We start from the raw sequence: 26,138 nt of genomic DNA, 5'->3' as shown, positions 1-26,138 counted from the left end.
GTTCAGACGTTTTAATGGCATCTTCTCTCTAAAAAGTGTCTAATACATGAAATCTAGGATCCAAAATAATTAATTATTATTTATTTTGGATCCTAGATGAAATAAAACAATTTGATATGACAAATATAAACCAAAATACTAATAATTGACAGGTAATTTTACATTATCTATAACACAAATTTTCATTGCAGACTAGAGAAAACAAAAAACGAGAAAGTTTGATAAGTGAAGAGTTTATCAGGGTTATCAAATACCTGAATCAGTTCCTGCCACCTGAGCATGCAATAGAACACATAGGATTTGACATGGCTAGAGCAAACAAAAAGTATGTGACACACACACACACACACACACACACACATGCTCACATGTGCACACACACAGATGCCTTTATTTGCATGAGTTTTTTATGAAATGGTGTAAAATAATATATAATATGAAATTTAAATTTATAAAGAGATATTTGTCTATCATTGAAAAGTTATTCTGAATAGATAAATATGAGTAAATGTAACTGTTTCTATACATACAGTCTTCAATCGTAGTAGTATGTGAAATTGAGGGTTAAAATGTTATCAAAAATATTTTCAGGAAAAATGCCAATGTGATGCATGATCTTGGTAAGATAGCCCAGTGGTGTGTGCGGAAGAATGGGATATTTTCTAGTAAACCAGACTTCCACTGTCACCAGTGGAGCCAGGATTTCAGGTAGGCAGCAACATGGACCAGAGTAAATGACCTGAAACTAATTCTTCAATATTAACTAACTAAATAAATAAATAAATACAGCAGAAAGCTGTGTTAGCATCAAAGTTTGCTAATGCCTCACAAAAAACATACCACACATAATCTTGCCTTGGGTCGAAGGATTTATTCATTTATGTATTTGTATATCTATTTAAGACTTTATTTGTCTACAGGTGGAAGAGTCTCCAGGGATATAGAGATGAACAGGGGATGCGGCAGACAGGGGTGGTTAGGACCAACTGTGTGGACTGTCTGGACAGAACCAACACAGCACAGTTTGCAATTGGGAAATGTGCACTAGCATATCAGGTAGGCTGTAATTATTTTTACACCAAATGCCTGTAATTTGTAAAAATTGTGATTGTTGTTCAGTTTAATTAACTTTTAGCTTTGATAGCATTGATACTTTTTGAACACCATAGATATGTGGAAGTTTTTAGTTTTCCCTGGCTGCTAGACAGCACTGAAGACTGATGACTAACTGCTGAAAGCAGCAACTACGTATGCACCCTAAAGGCAAGGGCACCTGACCAGCTGGGCTAGCTCACTTGTATGACTACTGCTCAGACACTAACAGTAACTGATGAATAACATGTACTTATGTCTTATTTATGGATAATTTTTGCTGGAAATATCACAAAACATTGTATATTAATTAATTTAATTAACTCTTCAATCCTTATTTATCAAAACTGTTAACATCATATTTACAAAGGATCTCAATTTACTTTTGATATTTTGTTTCAGTTGTACGCATTGGGAGTGATACACAAACCTGAGCTGGAATTTGACACTGACTGCACCAGGTGAGAAATTGAAATCAAAAGAATATTTTATAGATAACATAGAATTCTAAAAGCGATATTTTGCTATAAGAAATATTACACACATGAGAAATTGAAATCAAAAGAGTATTTTATAGATAACATAGAATTCTAAAAGCAATATTTTGCTATAAGAATTATTACACACATGAGAAATTGAAATCAAAAGAGTATTTTATAGATAACATAGAATTCTAAAAGCAATATTTTGCTATAAGAATTATCACGCACATTTGCAGAGAAGGAAAAACACACAGTAAAATCTAATTCTCTCTGGTCTAGAATGCTTGAGGAGCTTTATGAAGACCACGGTGATGTGTTGGCTCTACAGTATGGTGGTTCCCAGCTCGTCCACAGGATAGAGACGTACAGGAAGACTGCCCCATGGACCTCTCACTCCAGGGACATCATGCACACACTCTCCAGATACTACAGCAACACATTCTCAGGTAGGAGAAACACATTGAAAGGGTGGGGGATCGAAACTCCAACAATATTCAGCTTATGTATGGAAATATTTGATGCATATTGCTAAGTAAATATAAGAACACCCATGCATACTGAAATAGAAAAAGAGGAGAGGGGTTTTGAAGTGTTTTATTTTACATATAGCTATACTATCACTTGAACTTGACTTTGATCAAAATGTTTATATAATTGTACCACCAGCGTAGGCGCTGGCGGTACACATGGTTTTAGTCCCGACCCGTATGTTCCGCCGGCTCCTGCGGCTCCGCCGGCTCCTGCGGCTCCGCCGCCAAGTCACCGTTACCGCTTCTCCTCCTAGACGGTAATGGCCTCCATACCCATCTCTTGGATTTAGGTCACCTATAATCTCAACTCGTTCCACGTAAAATTTGGGCTTTGTCGGTATTGGGGTCTAGGTGTGGCACTCATTGCAATGCACCCTTGTCCAAAAATGGCAAAATTAAATGCTAATTATCTCCCCTACGGAAGGAATTATGGGAAAAATTTCTACAGACAGCTTTCCAAAAGTCATATGTGTAGATTTCAAATATGCCCTTGGATTTGACCTTTGACCTTTATTTCAAGGTCAAATGGGCCAAAATTTTCAAAAAAACAAAATTCTTGCTGAAAAAAAAATTATTTGCGGTCTTATTCAGACACCACACAGACTTAACTAATAATATTAATGGAAAGTGTTACCCTTCAGGTCATCTTTCATCTCCGTGAATTTGGGGTCAATCGGTGCATTTTCACAGAATTAGCGGCCATAAGATATCGAAACTGAAAACTGTCTCTAAATCGGGAACCGTTAATGCCAGACACCCATTCTTTTTTGCATTTTGTAGAGCATGTAAAGCCCAACACTGGAGGTGGTCTCCGTTTTTTTGTATTCCATACGGTTTTCGAGTTACGCTGTATTAAAAAGTACATATTGGTGGTGAAAGCAAAATGTGCAGTACGGTAATGGATAATAAATTTTGAACTCCGGAAAAATAAAACATAAGGCTTGGCAAAGCAGACAACTTGTGGTCAAAAATGACATTATTTCATCAAATTTGAACATCTGGAACTTCAGAGCACCTCCCATTTCAAGAATTTTGACCAAAATGACCTTTTCTTTATTTTAATTAATTTTTTCTGTAGGAAATTTATGGCACATTATGGTAACTCCAAAATTATAACATTTAGTCCCTTATATCTCCAAAACTGGCAGAGATAGGTCCATAGTTACTATTGAAGTTGAATAGGAAGACATATACTGGCAATCTAAATGTGACCTTAAAATTGACCTTTGACCTACTTTTCACCATGAACTGAACTTTGCAAATTTTGCTTCCCTTTTATCTCCAAAACTGGCAGAGATAGGTCCATAGTCTCTATTGAAGTTGAATAGGAAGTCATATACTGGCAATCTACATGTGACCTTAAAATTGACCTTTGACCTACTTTTCACCATGAACTGAACTTTGCAAAATTTGATTCCCTTTTATCTCCAAAACTGGCAGAGATAGGTCCATAGTCTCTATTGAAGTTGAATAGGAAGACATATACTGGCAATCTAAAAGTGACCTTAAAATTGACCTTTGACCTACTTTTCACCATGAACTGAACTTTGCATATTTTGCTTCCCCTTTATCTCCAAAACTGGCAGAGATAGGTCCATAGTTACTATTGAACGTGAATAGGAAGTCATATACTGGCAATCTAAGTGTGACCTTGAAATTGACCTTTGACCTACTTATTATCATGAACTGAACTCTGCTAATTTCTTTCTCTTTTAACTCCAAACCTGGCAGAGATAGGCCCATAGTTACTATTGAAGTTGAATAGGAAGTCATATACTGGCAATTTACTGTGACCTTGGAATTGACCTTTGACCTACCTTACGATGAACTTAACTTTGATTGTACCATTTTTAGTAATATATATATTTTTTGCATATTTTGAAAATTCTTGTTGATTGCATTTTTACAGCTTGTCAAGCACAAGACTGGTGGCTGTGTTCCTTATTTTGTATATGTGGGGGTCTATACGAATGCTCTTGCTCCAGCTGGTGGTACAATATTCGGAGGCGGTATCGCCTCTCTGATCCTCTAGTTATAAATATTTTTCTATTTGTAACAGACAATGAAAAACAGAATGCTATCAATGTATTTCTGGGGGTTTTTCAACCACAGAAAGGACATGCAGCAATTTGGGACCTGTCCACTGACTATTACCTTCACAACTGTCTGGCCATGGGGAGATTTCCTAAAAATCAACGCAGGTACAGCAGATTAAAAATTTAAAAAAACTATTATTTTTTATTTTTTATACACTCCAATTATGGTTTTGAGCTTGGGTGTATGTGTGTCCTGAAACATCTTGTGGGAAGTAATCTCGGCTGAGGGGCTATTCATTTATTTAAATTCATATGTCTGCATTAATGCATTTGATTTTACACTGTCGCTTTGCATAATTGCTGTGTTTTGAGATGATATTATTATTATTAATGCATCACAGGTGCTTTATTTTGATGTATTTCACTAAGCTTTCACTTGCACGGGCTATTTCTAATGTAGCGCAGTGTGGAGTATATTGCTGGCTTGAAACATAACAAGTGAGGGTTATTATCTCAATAGCTATGAACTTTTTTTAATGTGGACTTTCACAGTCTTAAATATGGCAAAATAATTTTAAGATCTTGACATTTTACTACCAGATAGAATAATTACCACTAGTATGGATAGAGGTAGCAGCTCTTTGGCCACTGGCACATATTGAGAAATAACCCTTGACTTGATGGTTCAGCTTGTTTTGTATTGTCATGTATCTTTGTAGCCTAGATGTTTTAGATCAGGAGGGCTCTGGGTCCATTTTGATGATGAATTCAAAATTGAACAAAAGGTTTGTTGTTTGTTTGCTGCGATTAAGTGATTGATGCACATACTGTTGTAATGATGAAGGTACATGTAATACCTAAAGAATAATTATATTAAGAACATGTAGACCCATGATTTAGTTTTTCAAAATATCATTGCTTCTTGGTAAAGGGTATGTAATTTATAAACAGGTTTCAGTTGATCTGTTTGATATGTCTAAAGAACAATTCATAAAATGATAAATTGAATATTTGTTCTGCACTCTGATAAAAGGTGTTACTTTGACAAAATGCTATCTTGTTAAAAAAAAGTCATAATATTTTCTCAAATAGATTGTTATTTTTTATTAACATTAATTTACAATTGCCATCCCCAGTTATTCTCAGTGGTGGGAGAAACCAGTCAGAGATTGCCTTCCCTTGCCTTATGATGAAGGTATGATTAAAGCATTATATTTTGAAATCCTCTACTTTTTCTTGGGCTTTTCTCAAATCATTGTTTCCAGTGCTGCAGTGCTACTAATATTGTGTATAGTATTATTTCCAATACAACCTGTAAAATAACAATATTGGTGTTAAAATATGTAGAATAAACAGGAATGACTAACAACCCTGATTTTCTAGAAATTTCGACACATATGGTTTGTGTTGTCATTAAGTATGGTGACATTTTGAGATATATGTAATAATGTGTTTCAGAATCCAAAGGCATAGAAGGAAAACAAATTGTCATCAGGAGCCACAAGAGTGATGAAAGAATTAACTCCTATTTTGAGTACTACAGGCCATTTGAATTGACTAGACTGGATGACTTATTTGCTTTTCATATGCCTGACTCCATAAGGTAATACTTAAGATATAAAGAATGGTATATCTTTACATTGATCAGAATTGGTCACATTGTATCTGAATAAGCATAGACAACGTTCTGAAAGATTTCTTTAACAGTTCACATATTATACAGTTTTGTACCAGCTTGTATAAGGAAAGTGTTATGTAGACAATATTTAGCATACTGTACGCACTAAATTTAATTTAGTTTTACTGTACCAGCTTTGCTATTTTGTAAGTATGATGCATGTACAGTTAAAACAGTAATATGAACTTGAAAACAATGATTTTTTAAAGAAATTTCATGCCAAAGACCAACCAGAACTTCAGTCCCTTTGCTGTCAGAGTTGCCCCTTCCAGGAGGTATGTTTATAAAAAGAATTTGGAATTAGTATATTGTTCTTTTTTGCTATCTTGTGGACAGAATTTATGAACCTTACACACAATTAAGATCCCAAAATCAATTGTATTTTCAATTTATTTTGGAATATATTTTAAATGTCTTACCGTAAAGAGGCTGAAATGAAAAGCAATCATTAATTGTGGGACGTAACAAGGTTTCAAATTCTGAGCATAAGTGGAATATCTTAATTCATATTTTTATTTTTATGTTTGGTATTTATGTTTAATAGTGGTGTTTGTTTAACTAAAATGAAGGTTGATTTGTTGTGTTATACATTTTTGTGTGGTTATTTTTTTATTTTGCTATTTCACCTTGTCAGTCTGTTATTGAATAAGTAGATTAGTTGGTCTTAGAAGTACACACAATAACTGTAGATATATTTTCCTTTTCTTCTCTTTAAGTTATATAAACTTACGAATCAGTGGTTTCAGGGATTTATCTTTAACTTTGGCAGAAAAGATTAGGTGAATTGGGTTGTGTTATTTATTGTCTTGCTTTTTATAAAAACATTTTCACTTCAAACCCCTTTCCCTTTTGACACCTGCACTGACAGTCCAAAATTTGATAACAATTAGTGAGGGTAGGGGCCTTGTTTGTCTGTATATTCCAGAAAGATAGCAGGCCCTGTTCAAACCAGTTCCTTACTACTCAAGTTTATATACTTTTTCTTGGGCTCTAAACAATTGGAGTGGTAAGACAAACATGGCTGAACTTTTCGAATAGGGCTTTTCCTTTGTGATGAAAAAGATGATGATTTTCCCACAATATGCTTTTATCCTGAAAAAATTACCTTTCCTGAAACTTCTGGTGGTAAGTGCTTGGTGAAGATGTGGATGAGAGTCACAAAAGGACTTGGCCTGATAATTAGGTCTGAAAGTTGGGATCAATTTTTGGGCTTAATTTAAGTTCTCTTGTGACAGAAATTCCTAGCGGAGTTGGCATGGACTGTGTAATTGGAAATGGTTAATTTTACGGCAAAAACAAACTTTCTGATCACACCTCAAAAATATAAGCATATAATGTTAATATTTACAGTTTTGGCAAGATAAAGTTTAAAAGTTGTGAAAGTTTGATCTGTGCTACAGCATCCACATCTACTACATTTTTAAGTTTGCACGCTGTGTTTGCTTGGTATTTGTGTTGTAGGCTTGCTCTGTCTTACCAAAACCGTCATTCTTCAAAAAACTCATCCTTGACCAGGCAAGAGTCATCAGTATTAATTCAAAGGTTGGTGTGTTGGTTATTTAATGTACTAACAGACAAGCTTGCTTTATTTCCCCTACAAAGCTTCCTTGGTTTATACTTTTTTCATGACAGTATAGTCTCTTGTATTATGTAGTTTTATATTTAAGACTTTTTCACCTGTACCTTTATTTCTATGTCAAAATATTGCATTATTTACAGGGTTTTGGTATTATTATGTATAGACAGTGGATTAATAAAGAAAAATAATGCCAAATCTTTAAATTTCTATTTTAAATTAATGATTTTACAACGGAGCACTTAATACTACAGTTGGAATGCAGTAATTTGGTTTATTTCACTCCTAACAATAATATAATAAATAACAATATAGATTTACACTGTATCACTATGCTTGAACACGATAAGTATTGATAAAACCTGCAGCTTGTACACTCTATACCCTGCAGTTATATGAAGTCCATTTTTTAACTGGAAAAGCACTCCAAGAGCGCAGACCTCCACCAAGGCAACAATTTTTTATTATTATTGATTATTGATTGATTATTGATTCGGATCACCACCAAAAACTAATCATCTCTTCCTTGGCCCACTTCTGACAGTTCCTGAAAATTTCATCCAAATCGATCCATAACTTTTTGAGTTATGTTGATGACAAACAAACAGGGGTGAAAACATAACCTCCTTGGCGGAGGTAATAAACTAATCTGATGAACTTGGATATATATAGTAAGAGTGTTGAATTAACACCATCATAAAGCTGCATGTCATCCATTTTAAGAAGTCATTGACTTTACTAAGTTTTGTTCTTTAGTTGAAAAATACCCAGAAAAGATTATCAGGGACTTAGAAATTCATTTAATCTTTAATCTTTTCTTTGTTTATATTTTTGTAATCATATGAAATATGAAGACCTAAATGTATGCTTTTTAAAAGTCTTTATATATATATATATATATATATATATATATATATATATATATATATATATTGTGCATAATTATCTTTTGCACTGCATTGCTTTTTTCTCTTAAAAGCACTGCCATAGATCCAAACCCAAACATATCTGGCAAGGATTCCACAATGTCCACACAGTCCTCAGACAGCGAAGAAGACGGTGAAGAAGCCAGTATAGAGGGAGATGTAGAGAGCTCAGACTCTGATGAAAGCATCGGTATGGCCAGCAAGTCAAAATACATCTCTTTTCAGGTAAATGTCGGATAGAAAGGGCAAGAATTAGTGTGATGAATATAATGATAATAATCTGATTATTTATTATTATATACAAGTTTTGTTTCATTTGAAGGTAATCTTATTTTCTAGATACCCTGTAACTTTCATAAGCAGACAGTTTTGCCTTTTTGGATTTCAGGGAAGCAAGGTTACAATTTGATAGATATGAAAGGGTTATAAAAACTGGAACCAAATTAATACCAGATTCTGATGGCTTTCTATTGTTCTGATCACAGATATTTTTGTCATATTTTAGAGCATTTTCCCAACAATGGAAGAAACCTATGGAGTGGAGATTACAGACCTGACAAAAACAGACAAGAGCGTTTATAAAAGGCAAGTCTGCTATTTTTCTTCTTTTGTTTGTTATAATACAACTTCCTTTTAAAATGATAACTATAACTTTTATGCAATCGATTCACAGTTAAACAAGTTAAAATCATCTTTTAAAGTTTGTGAAAAAGTATTAAGTTTTCTTTTTAATCTCCAGGTACGTTCAGATTGGCGAGAATGCATCCAACAATTTGGATTACGAGGACGGTGCACGTGCAAGTACAACACTGTAAGTTTTAGATACTAAATGTAACTGTTTATTTGTTTATTTGAAGATATGTAATATCCATATCTGAACATATTTCCATATATCCATATCGTACCAGTGTAGCGTGAACCTCGAGATATGGGTCCCAGTACCATATCAGAAGTATTACATACCAAAAAGGGTTTTTAATGTTGTAACTTCAGCTTTAAGCTTAGTGTCATTTTAACTGTCTATAGCACCATTTCTAGCAACTCAACTTGTTACTACTTGCTATTGATTTCCTTTTACTCCTTCATCAGAATCAGAAGAAGCATCTTCACATTGGACAGTTCCAAGGAAGTGACACCACCTTGCATCAGCAGGTACTCCAGGGAGGTTTACACCAACTGTGTCAGGGTGGGGAAGGAAGGGGCTCAGACCCCTAGTATAGCAAGCTTGAAGAAGTACCAGGAATATGTCAGCTTTCTCTATCGATGATAAAACAAAGAATTTGTTAGGAACAGTTGTCACTTTCATGTGTTTGTGGATGAGGATGCTAAGGGAGGGCACCTATTACTAACTAACTATATCAGTATTGGATTTGAACTGTGATAGAAATGCTGCAGTTTACAGGAATTGCTGCTTATGGATCTTATCAATCTAAACAGTCTAAGTGCTGCTCGTACAAACAGAGGGGTTCTAACTTTTATTAATTTATAAAGAAACATTTGATTAATTTATGGTGCTTGTATTAAATGTGAATTTAATGTGATAATGTTGTTTACTTAGATATAAACAACATAAATGTTAAATGGAAGTATTGTAGTTTAAACTGTAAAATCTAAACAGAAATAATAAAAAAAACATTTCCAATTAACTTCCTTATTGCAGTGTTGGCGTCTTCAATTGCTCAGCAGTTTGGGTGCCCAAATGCCTTTCGCTGTGAGATTGTTCATTACAGACAAGAAATTGAAGTAATTAATTCTCGCATTTATAAAATACAATCTATCCCAGAAATTCTGCTAAAGGTATCCTTCATATGCTAAAAATTCCCTAATCATATTTCTATTCTGCAAAACTTATATTTTCCAGTTCAGATCTAAAGACAATAAAACTGCATAAATAAGTTTATATGAAGCCTACATAATGTCAGTACTACCTTCTCAGCCAAGGTAATGCCCACGACATCTTGCAGCTTTAAAATATGAAATAAATTAGAAAAGAAACAATTCACCATTTCAAGGAGGCTTACATATCAAAATAAATTAACAAACCTGCTAAATGCATTTTCAAATTCTATTTATTTTTCATACATTCATGTTTCATTTTATGATTATGTAAATGTAATGCAAAATGTCTTCAAATATGATACATGATAAAATAGAACATGCTGAACTACTACAGTTATTTTATTTTTTACAATATGCATTTGTGGTCCACCCAATGTATTTGAACTTGGCACATTTTAATGAATGTGCAAAAACTAAAAAAATATTTTAATCATTAAAATGAAGATAATTAAGTCCTGCAAGTCACACTTCTATACAAAGGTTAATCTCTTCAACTATACAGCTGTTCCTCTCTCCAAGTTTTGCTTAATTTCCGTGGTATATTGTCCATAAAATCTCTCCAGTTTCTTGTTGAATTTTGCATTACGGTCGTTAATGTAGTCAATATCTGCATCTTCATCATGTGCTCTCCTTCTGCTATATTTAGACCTCTCTTCAATTCTGGAATAAAGATGATTTTATACAAAATTAAGCATGAAAAATATGAAAAGACCTTTGTCTTCATTGTATTAACACCCTAGATTTCCTTAAACAGACAATAAAAGTTGCAGATATAAAACGGAATAAGAGTAACCAATTTTAAACCAACCGTAAAAAAAGGTCACCATTACCGTGACCAACATAAACTGATGTCAAAGTCTAACTTACTGTTTCTCCACATCTTCCACCATCCTGTCAATGGCTTCCTTGCTGTCAGTTGGTTGTGATGTGATCAGAGTACTGGTGTCAGCATAGAATTCCTCACCCCTATGGGAACAATACATTCATATTACAGTCTTCCACTTTCAAAAATAGAGAACAAGCAAATGTTTATAATTATCATCTTATAGTTTGTTTATCAGTATTAGATGAAATCATACTGTGAAATACTTCGATCATTCTCACACATGCACACACAAACACACCTCTTTTGCTTATGTTTAAAAAGTTTTGAAAATGTCACCTTTACCAGGCAACTTTCACTCTAATTACTCCAATTCAAAATCATTTTATATCTTACATTTTTTCCTTCTTCCTCTCATAATCATTCATATCTGGCTTCAACTGTTTTGTCAGCCTCTGATACTGTCTGTGTGTGGCAGCTTCATAATCTGAGGAAAACAAAAGTTCAAAGTTCAATAAACAAGTCAATTAAACTCAACCAATTAAAAATATTCTACATTTTACATTAAAGAAACTAAATTCCTTCTGCAAAATGTCTGTTAATCATTTCATTCAAAACTTACCTGAAAAACCAGGATCAGGGTTTTTCTTCTTCTTTTTCCTCTCCCACCTCTCAGCTTCATCCGCCCCCACATCCAGTAACTTCACCCTGTCATAGTCCTCTCCTTTTGCCTCACATTCCTGGAATAAGGACAGCAATTTATAACAGTACTAGAAACAGTTGTCCCAGCCTCTCCCAGGGCAAGTGCTTAACTTCAATACATGGTCACCCTAATTTATCCCACAAGTTGTGCTTTGATAAAAAGGAAAATCACACTCGTACATCATTCACAAGGGGTGTGCACTTGCTTGTATTTAAATATACTTCAGTGCGCACCATGCTTCACCTGATGCTTCCATATACATAAGCTAGTTCAAATAGAGGAAAGTATATACCTCAATAATCATACTCGTATAAAGCATACAGTGGGTGACGCATCTTGTTACACAAATGCATACATGTCATACCGTAAATATTTAAGCTCAATAATGTAGAGTAGTAAAATGTAAATTTTTATTTTATATTTAATTACTTTATTGATTTATGAAAAATGTATTGTTTAAACCTTATGTGTAAAAATTTAATAATTAATAAAATTATCTTTGTATGTATTGTCACATGTTTCAGATTTTTGCCTTAGATTGTATTAAAGAGCATGGTACATTTAAGTACATTATGAATTTGTGACTGATGTTAACCCTAATGGCAGGTAAGGTAGAGGGTTGACGTATGATTAGGGAAATATTATATCCTACTTGTCTTTTCTTTTCCTCTTCCTCCTCCCATTCCACCCTCTTTCTCTTAGCTTCCCAATTTGTGGGAAGTTTCTTTCTCCTGTCCTCTTCTACTACTTCTTGGTGGTTAAGTTTTCTTGCTTCATTCTAAAAAATATTGATTTCTAAAGCTATGAATAAACTAATAAAATACATCGATTGACAGCTGTTTGAAAATGAAGTGTTCACCAGAAAGTCTGTATTAAAACTGTTGACGTCACTAGCATTTCTCTCCTTTTCACAAACTGCATGTACATGGTTAAGTTCCAAGGCTTGTTACGACTACATCTGTTACGAGATTTTATATTCACATGTACGCTAATTATTATTAATTTACAAGACTTAGAATTGCTTACTTACCCTTCTCAAATGCAGTTCTTTAAGTCTTTTGAGTCTGTCTTCTCTGCTAGATGCTCCACTTGTTGATGAAGTGCCTGCTTCTGGATCCTTAAAAAAAGATAAACAGCACAAACAACTGTTAATTATTATTTTTGACATGACCCCATTACGTTTCAACTAGAGTTAACACAAAACAGCCAGTTTCAAGAACTTCCAAAGCCTACTCTTGTTTCACTATAAATAAGGTAAACATACCACATCTATTTCTCATTTCCCATAGATATAATATTCATTTAACTTTATACAGCACATTCTTACATAAAATATTTTGAAAATTGGTGAAATTTGTCATTTTATTTTAACAAAGTTTCTACAATACGTACCTGTGTAGACATTGTCTCGTTTTCAGATCTCTTTTTACAGAAGCTCGCCCTGCTGATTGTGCTAGCTGTACGCAAAGAACAAACGAAACTAGATTGCGTCGTCTCACGTTTATCGGAATAAATGTCTCTTCAAAAAATTGTTTTCCTTTTGTTGAAATCTGTTTAATTAATTGTTGTCACTTGAAAAACTTGGGGTTTATGAGAATAATGACTAAATGATAATCTTAACGGAGATAAACTCGATAAACGCCGCACGCCCGGCTCCATGCCGGAGAGGGGAGAGTATCTAGTAGGGCCTAGATTCAGCAGCCTTAAGAGCGGTGGGGGAAGGGTAGGGGTAGAGGCAGCCTGACAAATGTTAAATTGGTCGTCTGATAAACAAATTCAAAATGGTCTTATTATTTTTGGGTACAGTCGCCTCTCAGTCTAGTTCATTTTGATTTTATTTCTAACAATTTTACGTTCTGTTTGGACATTTTTCATTAGGATAATGAGGCCAAAAAACCGCTGTAGGCGGTGACAAACTGATTTTCACTTCGTCAGGAAATAAAAAAAATTTCGTTTGGTTGCTTTATAAAAATAAATAAAAGTCTTTTTTTTTTTCATTTTATGTCAAAATGCAAATAACTTTCCCCCTATTACACATCGCCCCCGCCCCCCCCCCCCCCCAAAAAAAAAAAAAAAAAAAAAAAAGAGCCCTGGGAACCGTACTGAGGGACCCTATGTACCAGGACGAACCCCCAGCGGTACTCTTTTTCTTAATTATTTTTAAAATGCATTTTAGCCTTTACCTTCTATTTCTCTTCGCCCTAGTCCCACACCTGGCCATTTAGACCTACTTTGCCACTATTTTAAAACTACTAATTGTGCCAACCGTGTTTTCCACTGTCAACTGCCCCATCGACGAGGATACATTGATTACATCCCTATACGTCCCCGCACCGATACTGCCCCGCACCGGTACATCCCCGCACCAATACTTCCCCTCACCGATGCTCCCCCGTACCAATACTTCCCCGCAGTATCGATGCGGGAAGTGGGGAAGTATCGGAGTGGGGGAGTAGCGGCAATTTTACATCGGCAATTTTACTGGGGATGTATCGATGCGGGGATCTATCGGTGTGGGGTCGTATCGATTTGCATAATACACAGAAATTTACTAAGGGGGATTATTGGTGCGGGGAAGTATCGGTGCGGGGGAGTATCGACATGACCCCCACTGATTACTGTACTTCAGCCGCCATGCATTGTTAAATTTACTTGTAGCATGATATTCAAAACTTCAACACACGTGAAAAAAAATAATAAATAACAATTAAATACCCTTGGTCTTTAAATTATGTGATTTGCTTTTAAATCGTTTGACTCGTAAAGCCTAATATTTAAGAAAAAGCGTTGGTTTATATATCTGTGTGTGATTTTGACGTGATTCTTGCTCATGCATGTCATTTTGGTGACGAACAATTTTTAGTATCTGAATTCTTGGGGTTTCGAATACTTAATTCATAAATGACAGGTCGGATATTTACTGTAAACACAAGTCGCCAAAGTGTGTGTTATCAGGGAATTCAGGTGTTTAAATAGTTACACATCCGACACATCAATTTCACATTCCCTATATACCCCGCTGCCGATCGGCAGATCGAGTGTTTTTCTGGTTTAACCACGGTTAATTTCATGTCATTAAAAAAGTGGCTTGTGTGTAAACCATATGTCTATCTTTTATTCTCGTCATTCTTGTCAATAACCACCCTGTATAATTCCCAAACAAAACTGATGTCTTATGATTCAATAATGTAAAAAAAAAAAAAAAAAAAAAAAAAAAAAAAAAAAAAAAAAAACGATACAAAAGATTTCTTAAATGGCATATACTGTAGGGCTACACAGCCCGTTAGACCTTAAGGCAGCAAAATAATTAATTAATCTTGCAAAATTAATTGAAAAACATAAAAATGAAAATATATAAAACGGGACATAGGCCTACACGGAGCACAAACTCATACTATCAGTTTCTTAACCTTGATAAAGAAACACTGACAGTTATCCATAATTGTCTTTACCTTTCTTTCTCCTTATTAAATTCTCATTTTCAAAATAGTTTTCAAAAATAACTTTATAGAATGTAGGAATAAAAAATCATCATGATGATATCAATATGTTATTACGGATATATTGCAATCCAAAGATCTTTAACGTGTGCACTTTAACCCTGCTCAGATAAGACGCCTTTTAACAGAAACACACTTTAAGTAGGACAAAGCGTCACAGCCAATCACACACCGATTTAAAGCGCAATCAACAACATGGCGCTAAGTTCGGAGCGGAGGTACGTTCTGGGTCTCGACTTAGGGACAACGACTGTCAAAGCGGCCATTGTTGACTGTGCCACTAACGAGGTAGTGGCGGCGTCTTCTGCGGACACCCAGGCGTCAGTTTCCAGTCGTGACAATGGTCCCCTTGCGAACGAGCAGGACCCGAAGAAGATCATCACGGCCTTACAGTACATGGTGTCACGTCTTCCACGAGATAAGCTGTCTCATGTCCTTAAAATTGGAATATCGGGACAGATGCACGGGGTGATGTTTTGGAAGCGGGGGAAGGCATGGAGCAAGAACCCGTTTGGGAGGTTTGAGGTGGAAAGCACCAGTAACCTTACCACTTGGCAGGACTGTCGATGTACCCCTGAATTCTTAGAGACCTTGCCACGGCATGATTCTCACTTAAGATTGTCCACTGGTTATGGGTGTGCTACTATATTCTGGTATAAAAAGAACCACCCTGAGCTTTTAGATAAATATGACTGTGCCGGTACAATCCAAGACTTTTTTGTGGCCACTCTATGTGAACTGTCAAAGCCTGTGATGTCAACACAAAATGCAGCCAGTTGGGGCTACTTCAGCACTATTGCAAATTCATGGAATACAGACATGTAAGTCTGGTATAAAATCTCAAAGTTAAATTTTTCATTTATTTTTATTTTATTTATTTATGTTTTGTTTTGACGGACCAATTGCTTATTATCCTTGCATAATTATTCAAAGAGCTAGGTACTTGGGGGGGGGGGGGATTATATTCCTCCTTGTTACGATCTGAGTTGTTTGGATTGGGGGTTAACCCAGCAGGTTGTAATGTAGTTCACTACCTCTAGGTAGGACAAGATTGGCCATTCACACACACAGTGGCGGATTTAGAGCGGTGGTCAGGGGGGAGGGTCCTGCCCACCCCCCCTTCAATTTCTGGAAAAAAATCACACCAATGGTCCCCTCTTGAAATTAGACTTTTGACTCGCTGAATCATACTTCTTAACAGTACCAAATGGCACTGTTCACCCTCTGAAATACCAAAATTTTTTGCGGCCCTTAAGCGGGTCCAGGGCCCCACACCAAGGAGTGGGAGGGTGGGCTTCACATCTGCAGACTCACCCCCCCCCCCCCCCCCCCCACCTTCAAATAATATTGGATCTACCCTTGCACACACACACTCTTTTAAGAAATTCAAAATAGACCCCACTGTGAACAACCAGAAGAATCATTCCCAAAGAAATGCAATATTGCATTATTACCACAGCCTGTGTAAGTTATCAAGGGTTATATCAGTTCTATATTTATATAACAAATTAGGTTGTTTATATCAGTTCTAAATATAACATCTAGAGTAATGTGAGTTGTGCCTTTTATATCATATAACAGCTGGATGCAATTATATTACTGCTGAGGTATGCACTAAATCATTAATCGTCTTTTTACCTGTAAGTACGTAAACGTCCAGCTGTATCCACTTGATATAAAAAATGCATTTCTATTTACTCAGAAATATTATTATATGTGGTAGTTTTCATATTTCCATTTTTTCTTTTGGTTGAGGGTTTTTCTTGTTAACAAAAGCACTGGACCCCTTTTCTCTTTTGGAATAATGTCAAACTTGGTCCATCCATACTCAGTATACTGACCTTATACCTTAATGAAGATTTCATTATTTAATGATGAACCTGTTGAGCTGTAATGACTGCAGTGTCAACTGACTTTCAGTGCCCACAAGCTATTTGACCCTTTTTTTTTGACAGGGCAAATTCTAGTATTCTTGATTTTATCCAAGCAGAATGAACAATTTTTTTTTATATTTTTGACATAAAGCACACATATGCTGATTAATTGTGGTATAAAAAAGAAACTCATCCACAGAGGTTGAGTTGAGTAGATTTTTAATTTTTCAGTTCCTACACAAACCTTTGCATTGAAAACTTTCACCATAGGTGTGCTTTAATTCAAAAGTTTGTGTAGGAATTGAAAAGTTCAAAATTTATTTTACTTGATTGACAATACTTCACAGACTAACTTACAGCAGAATCATGCATCCACAGAAGATAATATCAAATAAACTTGGCAATTACTTCTGTAAGTTCTTCAGATAATAATGTTCAAACATTAACATTGTTTCTTCTGTGGCTACCTTGTTTTCTGTATTTAAGTCTTACTGTCTTTTGAATGAACAAATCTGAGATAATATTGCATTATTCCAATTTTCACTTGAGGAAAATAAAAGGAATTTTATTTAAGTGTAAAGGAGGTAACAGAACTGTTTTGAGCAATTATCAGGGCAATTAACATGGATTGAAACCCTCCTTGCACAGCTCTTGTATGTGACACTCTGATATTTAAAGAAAGTTAAGAGTTCAGATCATATTTTATTAGAGCAGTCTAATAAGACTTGTTATCATATATATATATTTCTGATCAATTTGTAGGAATTAGAGATTGGAATAAATTTTTTAATAACTTTTGAATATTTTAGTAAAAATGCAGTTATTTAAGTTGCAAAGAAGAGGTGTCTTTGAGATATGGCTTAGACCCCATTTTCCACAGATTTTAGATGGATCTATCCCTGTAGGGGAGTCTCTCTAGATTACTGTCAGCTTAGCCGGCTTAAGCATCTGTCCCACCTACTAAAAGCTGTAAGGGGGTAATTAACTACCGTACGCGCTTGGCTGACATCAATATAGCGTGAACCCCCAGGGAGTTAGGTCAATCTAGATGGATCGATCTAAATCTATGGGAATGCAGTCTTAGAGAAGATAAGTTTTTATTATCGACTTGAACTTTTCATTCTTTGACCATTCTCTGAATAGACCATAAAACCCTTTGAAGATCCATTTCTCTTTCTTGATAAATGGATCAAAGTGTTTTCATTGAATGTTCTGTTTAGTGCAAAGGCTTTCCTCTGGTGACTCTATCGGACATTGACCATAGTTCTATATGTGACATTGGTGATTTCAGTCAGCTTGTTACCAGGGATAAAATAGTGCCCCACTTGTTGATTGAATTAGTAAAGAAAGTAGGCTGGATGAAAGATGCTTCAACTGAAAGAGAATTATTTCTAGAATCAATGAAAATTTTTGTGCAGTATATCAAAGAGTAATTTCCAAGAAAACGGAGCAATGAAAATGTCATTGATCTTTCTTAGATTGTTCTTGAAGTTATTATCTTAATTGACTGAATGCAATATCGTGTTGAACAGGTTTGTCAATATTTTGAAGGATGATGGGGGTGATTTCATAAATCTATTAAAGGTTTCTTGAGAGACAATGATTATTACATCTTGTGGAAAAAGAAAGATACTAGATTTCTTTAAATACAGTGCTCATATAGTTGAAACGAGAAGGTAAATTATGGTGATGTCAGGTAAGTTAAGGAGAGCAAAAAATAAATCAAAAATAATATGATGAAAGCATAAACAGGGGTGGATCCAGATATATTTTCTGACAGTCTTCCAAATGATCTTTGTTAATCCGTCCTCCAATTTTGACTTCTGACAGAGAAAATTAGATACCTGTCTTCCTGAAGATCCAGAAGATGGTCGCAATCCACCCCTGATAAAGATTTGACCTGTCATTTATCTCATCTTTATATGGAACTCCAAAACTTAAGATGCTAAGACTCCAGCTCTCTCTCATAAAATTCTAAATTTTCCAGACTTTCTAGGGCACAGTTTCCAGTTCACATTCTGCCTGAGGTGCGACCACCAGGTTCCATAGCTGGCCACCTATCTTCTGATTGGTATGGTTTGGCTAAGGGGACCCCAGTCAGTGTCGCAATGGGGGACCTACAGTGTTCAATCCTTTCTGGCATACAGCAAGAACATGATGCAGGTAATTTCCTTGTTTGATTTCTAATCCAGTCAGTTCTGAGTAAATATGTCTCATTTAGTGAGGAAAAAAAAGATATTTTTCCCACAGAATCACAAGTTTTCAACTCTGAAGATGCATTGTTATTTGAGTATATTAACAGATTTAAAGCTAAGCTCAACCTTTGAATATTGATTTCATACAATTACTACTCAGGAAAAGCACCTAAATCCTTACAAGAAAAATCAATGATTGTTCAAACTCAAGAGATTCATCCGGCCTTTTTTTTAGTTGTAAATGAAATGGACTTGGAGACCTTCACAAAGCTTTGTTTAAAGATGAAGGATCAGGCAGTTTCATTATAACAAAATACTAAGAATTACTTTCACAAATGAATACCCCAGGTGTACAAGTTTTCTTTTTTTATATACAGACACTGTTCTGCTATCTATCTTATTTAGGTGTTATTAAATCTGTGTCTTTTGATTTGTTACCTTCAACAGCAGAAGTGGTTATTTTTTTGTTACTGTTTGTCTGTCTGTGCACACCATTACACAAAAAGTAATGACAGATTTTGAAGAAATTTTGAGGATAGGTCCCAAATAGCCCATAGATGATATTATTAAATTTTGGTGATGATCCATCCATTTATTTATTTTAATTTTCAGGATAAGTCACAAATGGGCCAATTTCAAATATTTTCAGGATAGCTCAGAAATAGACAACGGAAGAAGTGATAAGATTTTGGAGATAATCCATTAATATATAGATAAAAAATTAGTTACTTATATGTAGATTTTGATGAAATTTTCTGGATAGGTCACAAATGAACCAAGGAAGAAATGATTATATATTGGTGATTATCCATTAATTTATTAATTGACTAATTGATTAATTAAATTTTCAGAATAGGTCACAAATGTGCTAAGGAAGAAATGATTAGATTTTGATGATGATTTTCAATTTATTAAATTAAGTAATAGTAAAATATTAGTTAATTATTTGCCTTGGTAAAAGTTGCGCTCTCTGAGTGCTTTTCTAGTTATTTTTTTCATAGGTGTTCTTTTTTACTTGTAAATGTCTGTATATTTACCAGATTAGCTGTGTAGTATTTTTATTGAAAAAAAAAACTGGCAAATTGTATAATTTCAATGGTGAAACATACTGGAAATCAATAAACACTGTAGTCTTTTAGTCTTAGTTTTTGGCTGATAAATTTTACAAGAAACACAAACAAACAAAAAATATGATGAAATTGACATAATTCATGTATTGCAGTAACATGCCATTTTGCTGCAGAAAGCATATCTTTATCCTCATATCACACTATATACCACTGAGGCTCAATTGACTTAGCATTATTGAGCCATCCTGTTGTCTGAGAGAAGTGAAGACATTTCAATGCATTGTTGCGGAGATGAAACAATTTAGGTAAATGATATTGAAGGCAATTTAGATGGATTAAGAGACGCTATTGATCAGCCTGTGGGGAAATTCCATTTTGTTTTGGCTCTGGGTCTTTTCAGAGAGTATCAAGATTCTTGTAGCAAAATTTGAGGAAATGTCATTACTTTGTAATTTATCTAGCAATTAATAGAAGATGTCTTGCAAAGTAATTGATGTTTAAGACAAAGAGGGATTCAAATTGGCTATTGAAATTATTTAAAAAACAACAACATTGTATGCTAGTTCTACCATTGTGCCAGTTTCTTGGAAATTGAATAGAAATTACTTTTGTTAATTAAAAAAATTAAAGGACTACTTGTTGGTATTGGAACAGATAAAAGGGTTTAACCATTATTCAACCTTGGCAGCCAACCTTTCCCTAACTTTTATTATCACCTTTGAATAAAATGCAGTTATTTATCCAGGTACATTCAACCACACTGATGCCATTGTTTGTGGTAGATGAATTTCATTGTGATTTTTCTAAAGCCAGTATTGTTGTAGGTTATGCAAGGTTATTCAATTCCTGAGAAAAGGATATGGCACCACCAGACACAATTTCCCTTGCTCTTTAGCACATCATAAAACGGAAGAATATTCGTAATGGCTTTGTACATGTTAAATCATTCTTAAAAAATTGAATAATTCAATCGGGCCTCAAGCACCCGTGCAGGCCCCGTAATTGATCATCCTGTGGAATTGCCCTGCACAATGCTGGTGCTTGACATTCATGCTTTTTGTCATATGTATTTTATCAAATTATTTTAATGTGCTTTTTACTGGATACAAGTATCTTGTATGAAGGGATAAGGGAATCCATCATGCTTTTCCAAACACAATTCTAATTTTTCTGTGAGCTTTACATGCATATTTGATGTTTTTCATCTTGCCAGGGGTTAACTATTGAGGAATGTTTTATGTCAGTTTTAGTGATGAAGATACATATACTACACTTTTGCATCTATCATTTTGTCTTTTCTTTTATTTTGATGGCACAGAAAACTCAATGTTGGGTTTTTAGCTAACTCAGGCCTTCCCAACTACCAGACTCGGCACCTACGGGTCCAGAATAAACCGGTATATCTGACCACACTACCCGTTTTCAAGGTGTGTGTCAGATCGCATAAAAGAGGCGCTTGTTCAAGCCTACAGGCTGATATCTACTAGTACTACCAGTGGCTTCATTAGTAACGTTCCCACAATACTTAAGTTTTCTGTCCGTGCATACAAACCCTGAAAAAGGACAGCCTCGCTGACGAGAACAATAGACGTTTCTCACCCCTCTCTAGGATTACCCCTGCCCTCAATCTCGTCCATCCCGGTAGTCATGAAAATAATTTAACCCCCGACAGAATATGCTTCTGCTATCAAAATTAAGTCTACTTTTCTAAATTAATATATAAGTTTGCAAGTTCTTATTTACAAAACATCATTGGCTATGTCCGAACCTAAATTTTATGTTAAAAATTGCGGTACTGTCAGATTTTAGCATAAACAGAGAAAATTGCAGCAGCGCATGAATCTAGATGAGATGCACTACTTTCCAACCCCGATTAGGATCATTGCTATCACATCGCGCACCAGGCAAAATCGGTGTGGTGGCTGATACTCTGTAATGCGATCTGACACACACCTTGAAAACGGGTAGTGTGGTCTGATAAACCGGTTTATACTGGACCCGTAGGTGCCGAGTCTGGTAGTTGGGAAGGCCTGTAACTGCCAGTGGATCATCAAGTTGATTATTTGTAGATGTCTCTGCCTCCTGGCAGTATAGGATTTGTTCATATGTACAGTGAACTGTTTTCACATACTTCATTATGCTGATTGAGTTTCTATTTATAAATGCCAACTCCATTACATTTGTTTAAGGATAGATATTACTGGATTTGTTTGACCAGGGCAAGCTGGTACATGGCTGCCAAGATTCAGTGTGGAATCTGAATGAAAGATCACATTTACATCGCCATGTTTTATTAAAACACATTTATATGTACTGACAATCATCTTTTTTTTTTTTTTTTTTTTTTTTTGTGTGTGTGTGTGTGTGTGTGTGTGTGTGTGTGTGATTAAAGTTACTTCATAGTTGCAAGGCAGGTGATAAATATCATAAATGTGATGTCTTTTGTAAAACACCTTTGTATAAATTTCCCTAAAAGTGGTTTGCAAAGGAGTGGAGTTAATTTGATTTACTGTAAGAGACAGTATACTAAAATATTAATCCTTTCTTGTACCCATCATATATGGGTATGATGTTTTGTAATGTTGCAGTTTTTTTCAATCAAGATGATTTTAAGGAAGGCAATAATTTATATGGTAACATTACTTCTCTGCCAGTTACTGAAAGATTGGAGATAGATTTCAAAGAGCACTAAAATTTATGTGACAACTGGAACTTGAAAGGAGCATAAAGAATACCTTTACATGCTTGATGCAATCTATTCAGGTCGTCAAGCAGCCGGAACCAAAGATAGATACACTGTATAGATTCACAGTGTGTGCTCTTTGCTAAAAGAGGCATTTGCTGAATAGATTGTGTCATGTTTACTTCAAATTGCATGTCTCTGCTTCATGAGATTTTGTAAGATAATGAGAAATTGAGTCGTGAGGCACATGTCAGTGAATTCAAACCTTATTTTATCAAACATTTCACATATTTTCAAATTAAATGCACTTAATAGCTAGAATAAGATATAAAACCAGTACACAAAGTCACGCTGTCTGATAGCAGTATTAAGTGGTAAAACATTTTTCTACTGTTTCAGTTTTAAACATTAGCACTTCTGCCCAGGTGGCATTTGCGATGCCCAAGGGATTCACGCCACCCCCCTGTGACCTGAAATCACCCATCGAGTATTTCCCCTACTTCAGTGACACCTATATTGCAGTGGCTGCCAGTTTGACAGGGGGAAATGTCATGGCGGCTTTTGTGAAGATGCTACAGCAATGGACTCATGAACTGGGTAGGACTAGGTTTTTTTCCTTGTGAAAGTTGATCATTGTCACAATCTCTGTTGGTAAGATTGGTTTAATTGTTACATGTACTTTCACATGCTATTATAATTAGTTTATCATTAGCAAAGGTATTGCTTAGTTTTACAACAAGATTGAAATAAAGGTATTGAATTCTTACAAAAAGAAACATTTTAATATATTTCTCAAGTTAAAAGGAAAACAAGTGCACAATTCTTTACTCTCTCTCTCTCTCTTTCCCTTTCAAGGTCATGCAGTTCCAGACACCAAAGTGTGGGCTACTCTTTTAGAACAGGGAGAGGAAGAGGAGAGCACCGATTTGGTGATCAGCCCAACAATCTATGGTGAACGCCATATGCCAAATCAGCACGCCACTGTCAGTAATATCAATACCAGCAACTTAAGCCTTGGCAGTGTAACGCTGGCATTGTGCCAAGGAGTAGTGACCAATCTGCACACCATGATGCCACGAGATTTTTTACTTGGAGCAGGAGTGAAGAGAATTGTTGGCAGTGGTGCCGCGCTAACCAAAAATAAAGTGATTCAGAGGGAAATTGAGAAACTGTATAGTCTGCCTGTTACTTATGTTCAAGGAACTGATTCTGCCATTGGCGCTGCCATTGCAATGATTTAGTAGAAAAGGAAAAGTATCTTGCATAATGCTTGAAGTGGAACATTTTGACGTGATATGTGAATTTGCAGTCAGTAACATTATTCAGTATTCACAGTATTTGTCAGCAAAAGCTTGTATCCCAAAGAAATTCCCACATCATTCAGTCTGTTAGGCATCTTATGTTGGTGGTCAGATTTTAATTTTTAATTTTTTTTTTTTCGTTTGTAAAATCAGTAGATGTTCATCAGAGGTGATTTCTGTAGATTAAGAACATGAGAAGCACTAGTAAATTATACTGTAGTAGTATGGACAATGGTTAAATGGGATCAGAATTTAGTCAATAATATTGTGATTATGGTAATGGAATGCTTATATTAGCTTTCAGTATTCTAGTTTGAAGTAGCTTTTGGAAACCAGTGATCAAGATTGACATTATCTAGGTCGTTTTGAAAACTGGAGCTGAGCTCTAATCTTGGTACCTTTTTACACATTAGGTGGATAATTATAAGCCACACACCAAACTTCAGTGGAAATTATAACAAGGCTTTTGGGATTACATGAATCATACGAGACTGAAAAATGTATGAGAATCTCTGTGAGGTGGGGTTAACATTTCAGCCATAAGGGTGAAACTTTATGTGCTGGGAATGTTGTGCTACCAGTAGAATACAAATTACTACTGACAAAAAACATGGTGAATGCGTGCTTAATTTTATGCACTACAGTAGATGGTAAATATTTCCCATCATGTCAGTGGATAAATTCTGTCAGCTGTCATTCGTTGCAATACAGCATTACCTAATCTGCCATTATTTCTAACCCTACTCTCTCCCAAATCTCATAAAAATTTAACTTGATTTTATGCCAAATGGTGAGGCTTTGGCCATGGGTGATTCCAAGCGTTTTTATCTCTGTCATTGCCCTCTGCCATTCACTGGAGTTTCTTTTGATACTGCTGCACAGTATTGCCTCTGGCACATCATGATTCAACAAAGGCATGTGGTTAACGCTCTCATCAGCAACACTTTGCCTAGGATTAATAAAATATTAAAATAAAATCCAGGGATTGTAAAAATAGCAATCCTTCTTTATGAATTCAGACACAATTTGTGCCATAATTATAGATGAGACCTTCCTGGTGTGGAATGTTAACTATCCTGCTTGAAGGTGTAATGAACGTCTGTGACAGTCTAGAAAAAGTATATCACCCAGAAGCTACAAGATAATTAATTCTGGCATTCTTCCTGTGCAAAGTAAAATAATGTCTAAGCACATTTTAGAACTAGTTTTCTTCCTGGGAGAACTTTTCATCTCTGTCAACAACACATTTGTTTTGTTTTATGAACACTAATATTGCAGTAATATAAAATATCTCTACTTAATTTTATCTTTACATTGTGATAACCTTTTTATTTAGTACATACACTACATTGGACATTTTTTTATTCCATCTAGGGAAATCTATCACCCTGAGTTTCATATACCTCTGGAGTCGGACACTTTAACCAGCACCCTGAAAACTCCAGATGTCTTTTTGAATATACCTCTATTCAAACCAACACCCCTGTATACTTAAATGATGATGTATATGCTGGGTATAGGAGTTTGCCAATTGTCACTTATACTACAATCTACGATGCAATATTGTGTCCTAGCTACAATATATAGGGTGTTAATTTTCCAAATGATTTTGTGATGTACACTTGTGTATTTGGGTAAGCGAAGTGATTTGTAATGAAAAGTGCAGTTGATTGATTAAACATTAGCTGCCTAAACATGCCTTTTTCTTTTTGAAATAAAGCAAAGTGAATTACATTGTTTGTATTATCTGCTTAATATGTTTGTGAATGAGCAAAATATGTATTGAAAGTTTTCTTTATTTTAGTGTTTTTTTATTGTGTGTGTGTGCGT

The 26,138-nt window shown here is 35.1% G+C and overlaps 3 protein-coding genes across 9 annotated transcripts in view; 2 read left to right on the top strand and 1 right to left on the bottom strand.

Annotated features, from left to right (window-relative positions):
- LOC106170207 (polyphosphoinositide phosphatase) overlaps positions 1 to 9,974 on the top strand; it is a 32,149-nt gene extending 22,175 nt beyond the window's left edge. For 3 of the 7 annotated variants that reach the window (XM_086998794.1, XM_086998795.1, XM_086998791.1), the window contains 15 exons: positions 192 to 325; positions 592 to 708; positions 921 to 1,056; positions 1,495 to 1,553; positions 1,854 to 2,020; positions 4,164 to 4,305; positions 4,860 to 4,925; positions 5,277 to 5,335; positions 5,599 to 5,743; positions 6,028 to 6,093; positions 7,280 to 7,360; positions 8,374 to 8,545; positions 8,826 to 8,905; positions 9,060 to 9,131; positions 9,410 to 9,974. In XM_086998794.1, the coding sequence (XP_086854920.1) occupies positions 192 to 325; positions 592 to 708; positions 921 to 1,056; positions 1,495 to 1,553; positions 1,854 to 2,020; positions 4,164 to 4,305; positions 4,860 to 4,925; positions 5,277 to 5,335; positions 5,599 to 5,743; positions 6,028 to 6,093; positions 7,280 to 7,360; positions 8,374 to 8,545; positions 8,826 to 8,905; positions 9,060 to 9,131; positions 9,410 to 9,587 (1,674 nt within the window). In that variant the 3' untranslated portion in view covers positions 9,588 to 9,974. Of the gene's footprint in view, positions 1 to 191; positions 326 to 591; positions 709 to 920; positions 1,057 to 1,494; positions 1,554 to 1,853; positions 2,021 to 4,163; positions 4,306 to 4,859; positions 4,926 to 5,276; positions 5,336 to 5,598; positions 5,744 to 6,027; positions 6,094 to 6,534; positions 6,598 to 6,743; positions 6,825 to 7,279; positions 7,361 to 8,373; positions 8,546 to 8,825; positions 8,906 to 9,059; positions 9,132 to 9,409 lie in introns of all 7 variants that reach the window. The other 4 variants (XM_086998792.1, XM_086998793.1, XM_086998798.1 and 1 more) reach the window with 4 other exon arrangements.
- A 397-nt stretch (positions 9,975 to 10,371) lies between these two features.
- On the bottom strand, positions 10,372 to 13,207 carry LOC106170224 (pre-mRNA-splicing factor SYF2). Its single transcript, XM_013550007.3, has 7 exons — positions 13,078 to 13,207; positions 12,716 to 12,802; positions 12,338 to 12,463; positions 11,605 to 11,722; positions 11,379 to 11,469; positions 11,027 to 11,125; positions 10,372 to 10,819 (listed from the first exon to the last, which is right to left on the bottom strand). Exons 1-7 carry the CDS (start codon positions 13,087 to 13,089, stop codon positions 10,654 to 10,656), a joined length of 699 nt encoding a protein of 232 aa, XP_013405461.2. The 5' UTR covers positions 13,090 to 13,207; the 3' UTR covers positions 10,372 to 10,653.
- Positions 13,208 to 15,335: 2,128 nt separating this feature from the next.
- LOC106170204 (sedoheptulokinase) lies at positions 15,336 to 26,040 on the top strand. Its single transcript, XM_013549975.3, has 4 exons — positions 15,336 to 16,006; positions 19,047 to 19,222; positions 23,407 to 23,604; positions 23,863 to 26,040. The coding sequence occupies exons 1-4, from the start codon at positions 15,381 to 15,383 to the stop codon at positions 24,246 to 24,248; spliced, it is 1,386 nt and encodes a 461-aa protein (XP_013405429.1). The 5' UTR covers positions 15,336 to 15,380; the 3' UTR covers positions 24,249 to 26,040.
- Positions 26,041 to 26,138: the final 98 nt, after the last annotated feature.

Source organism: Lingula anatina, chromosome 1 (genome assembly GCF_051362555.1).
Source record: "Lingula anatina isolate TDL-2025a chromosome 1, LinAna3.0, whole genome shotgun sequence".
Classification (NCBI taxonomy): Eukaryota; Metazoa; Brachiopoda; class Lingulata; order Lingulida; family Lingulidae; genus Lingula; species Lingula anatina.
Note: the sequence above shows the minus strand (reverse complement) of the source record. Positions and strands in the feature narration are given on the sequence as shown.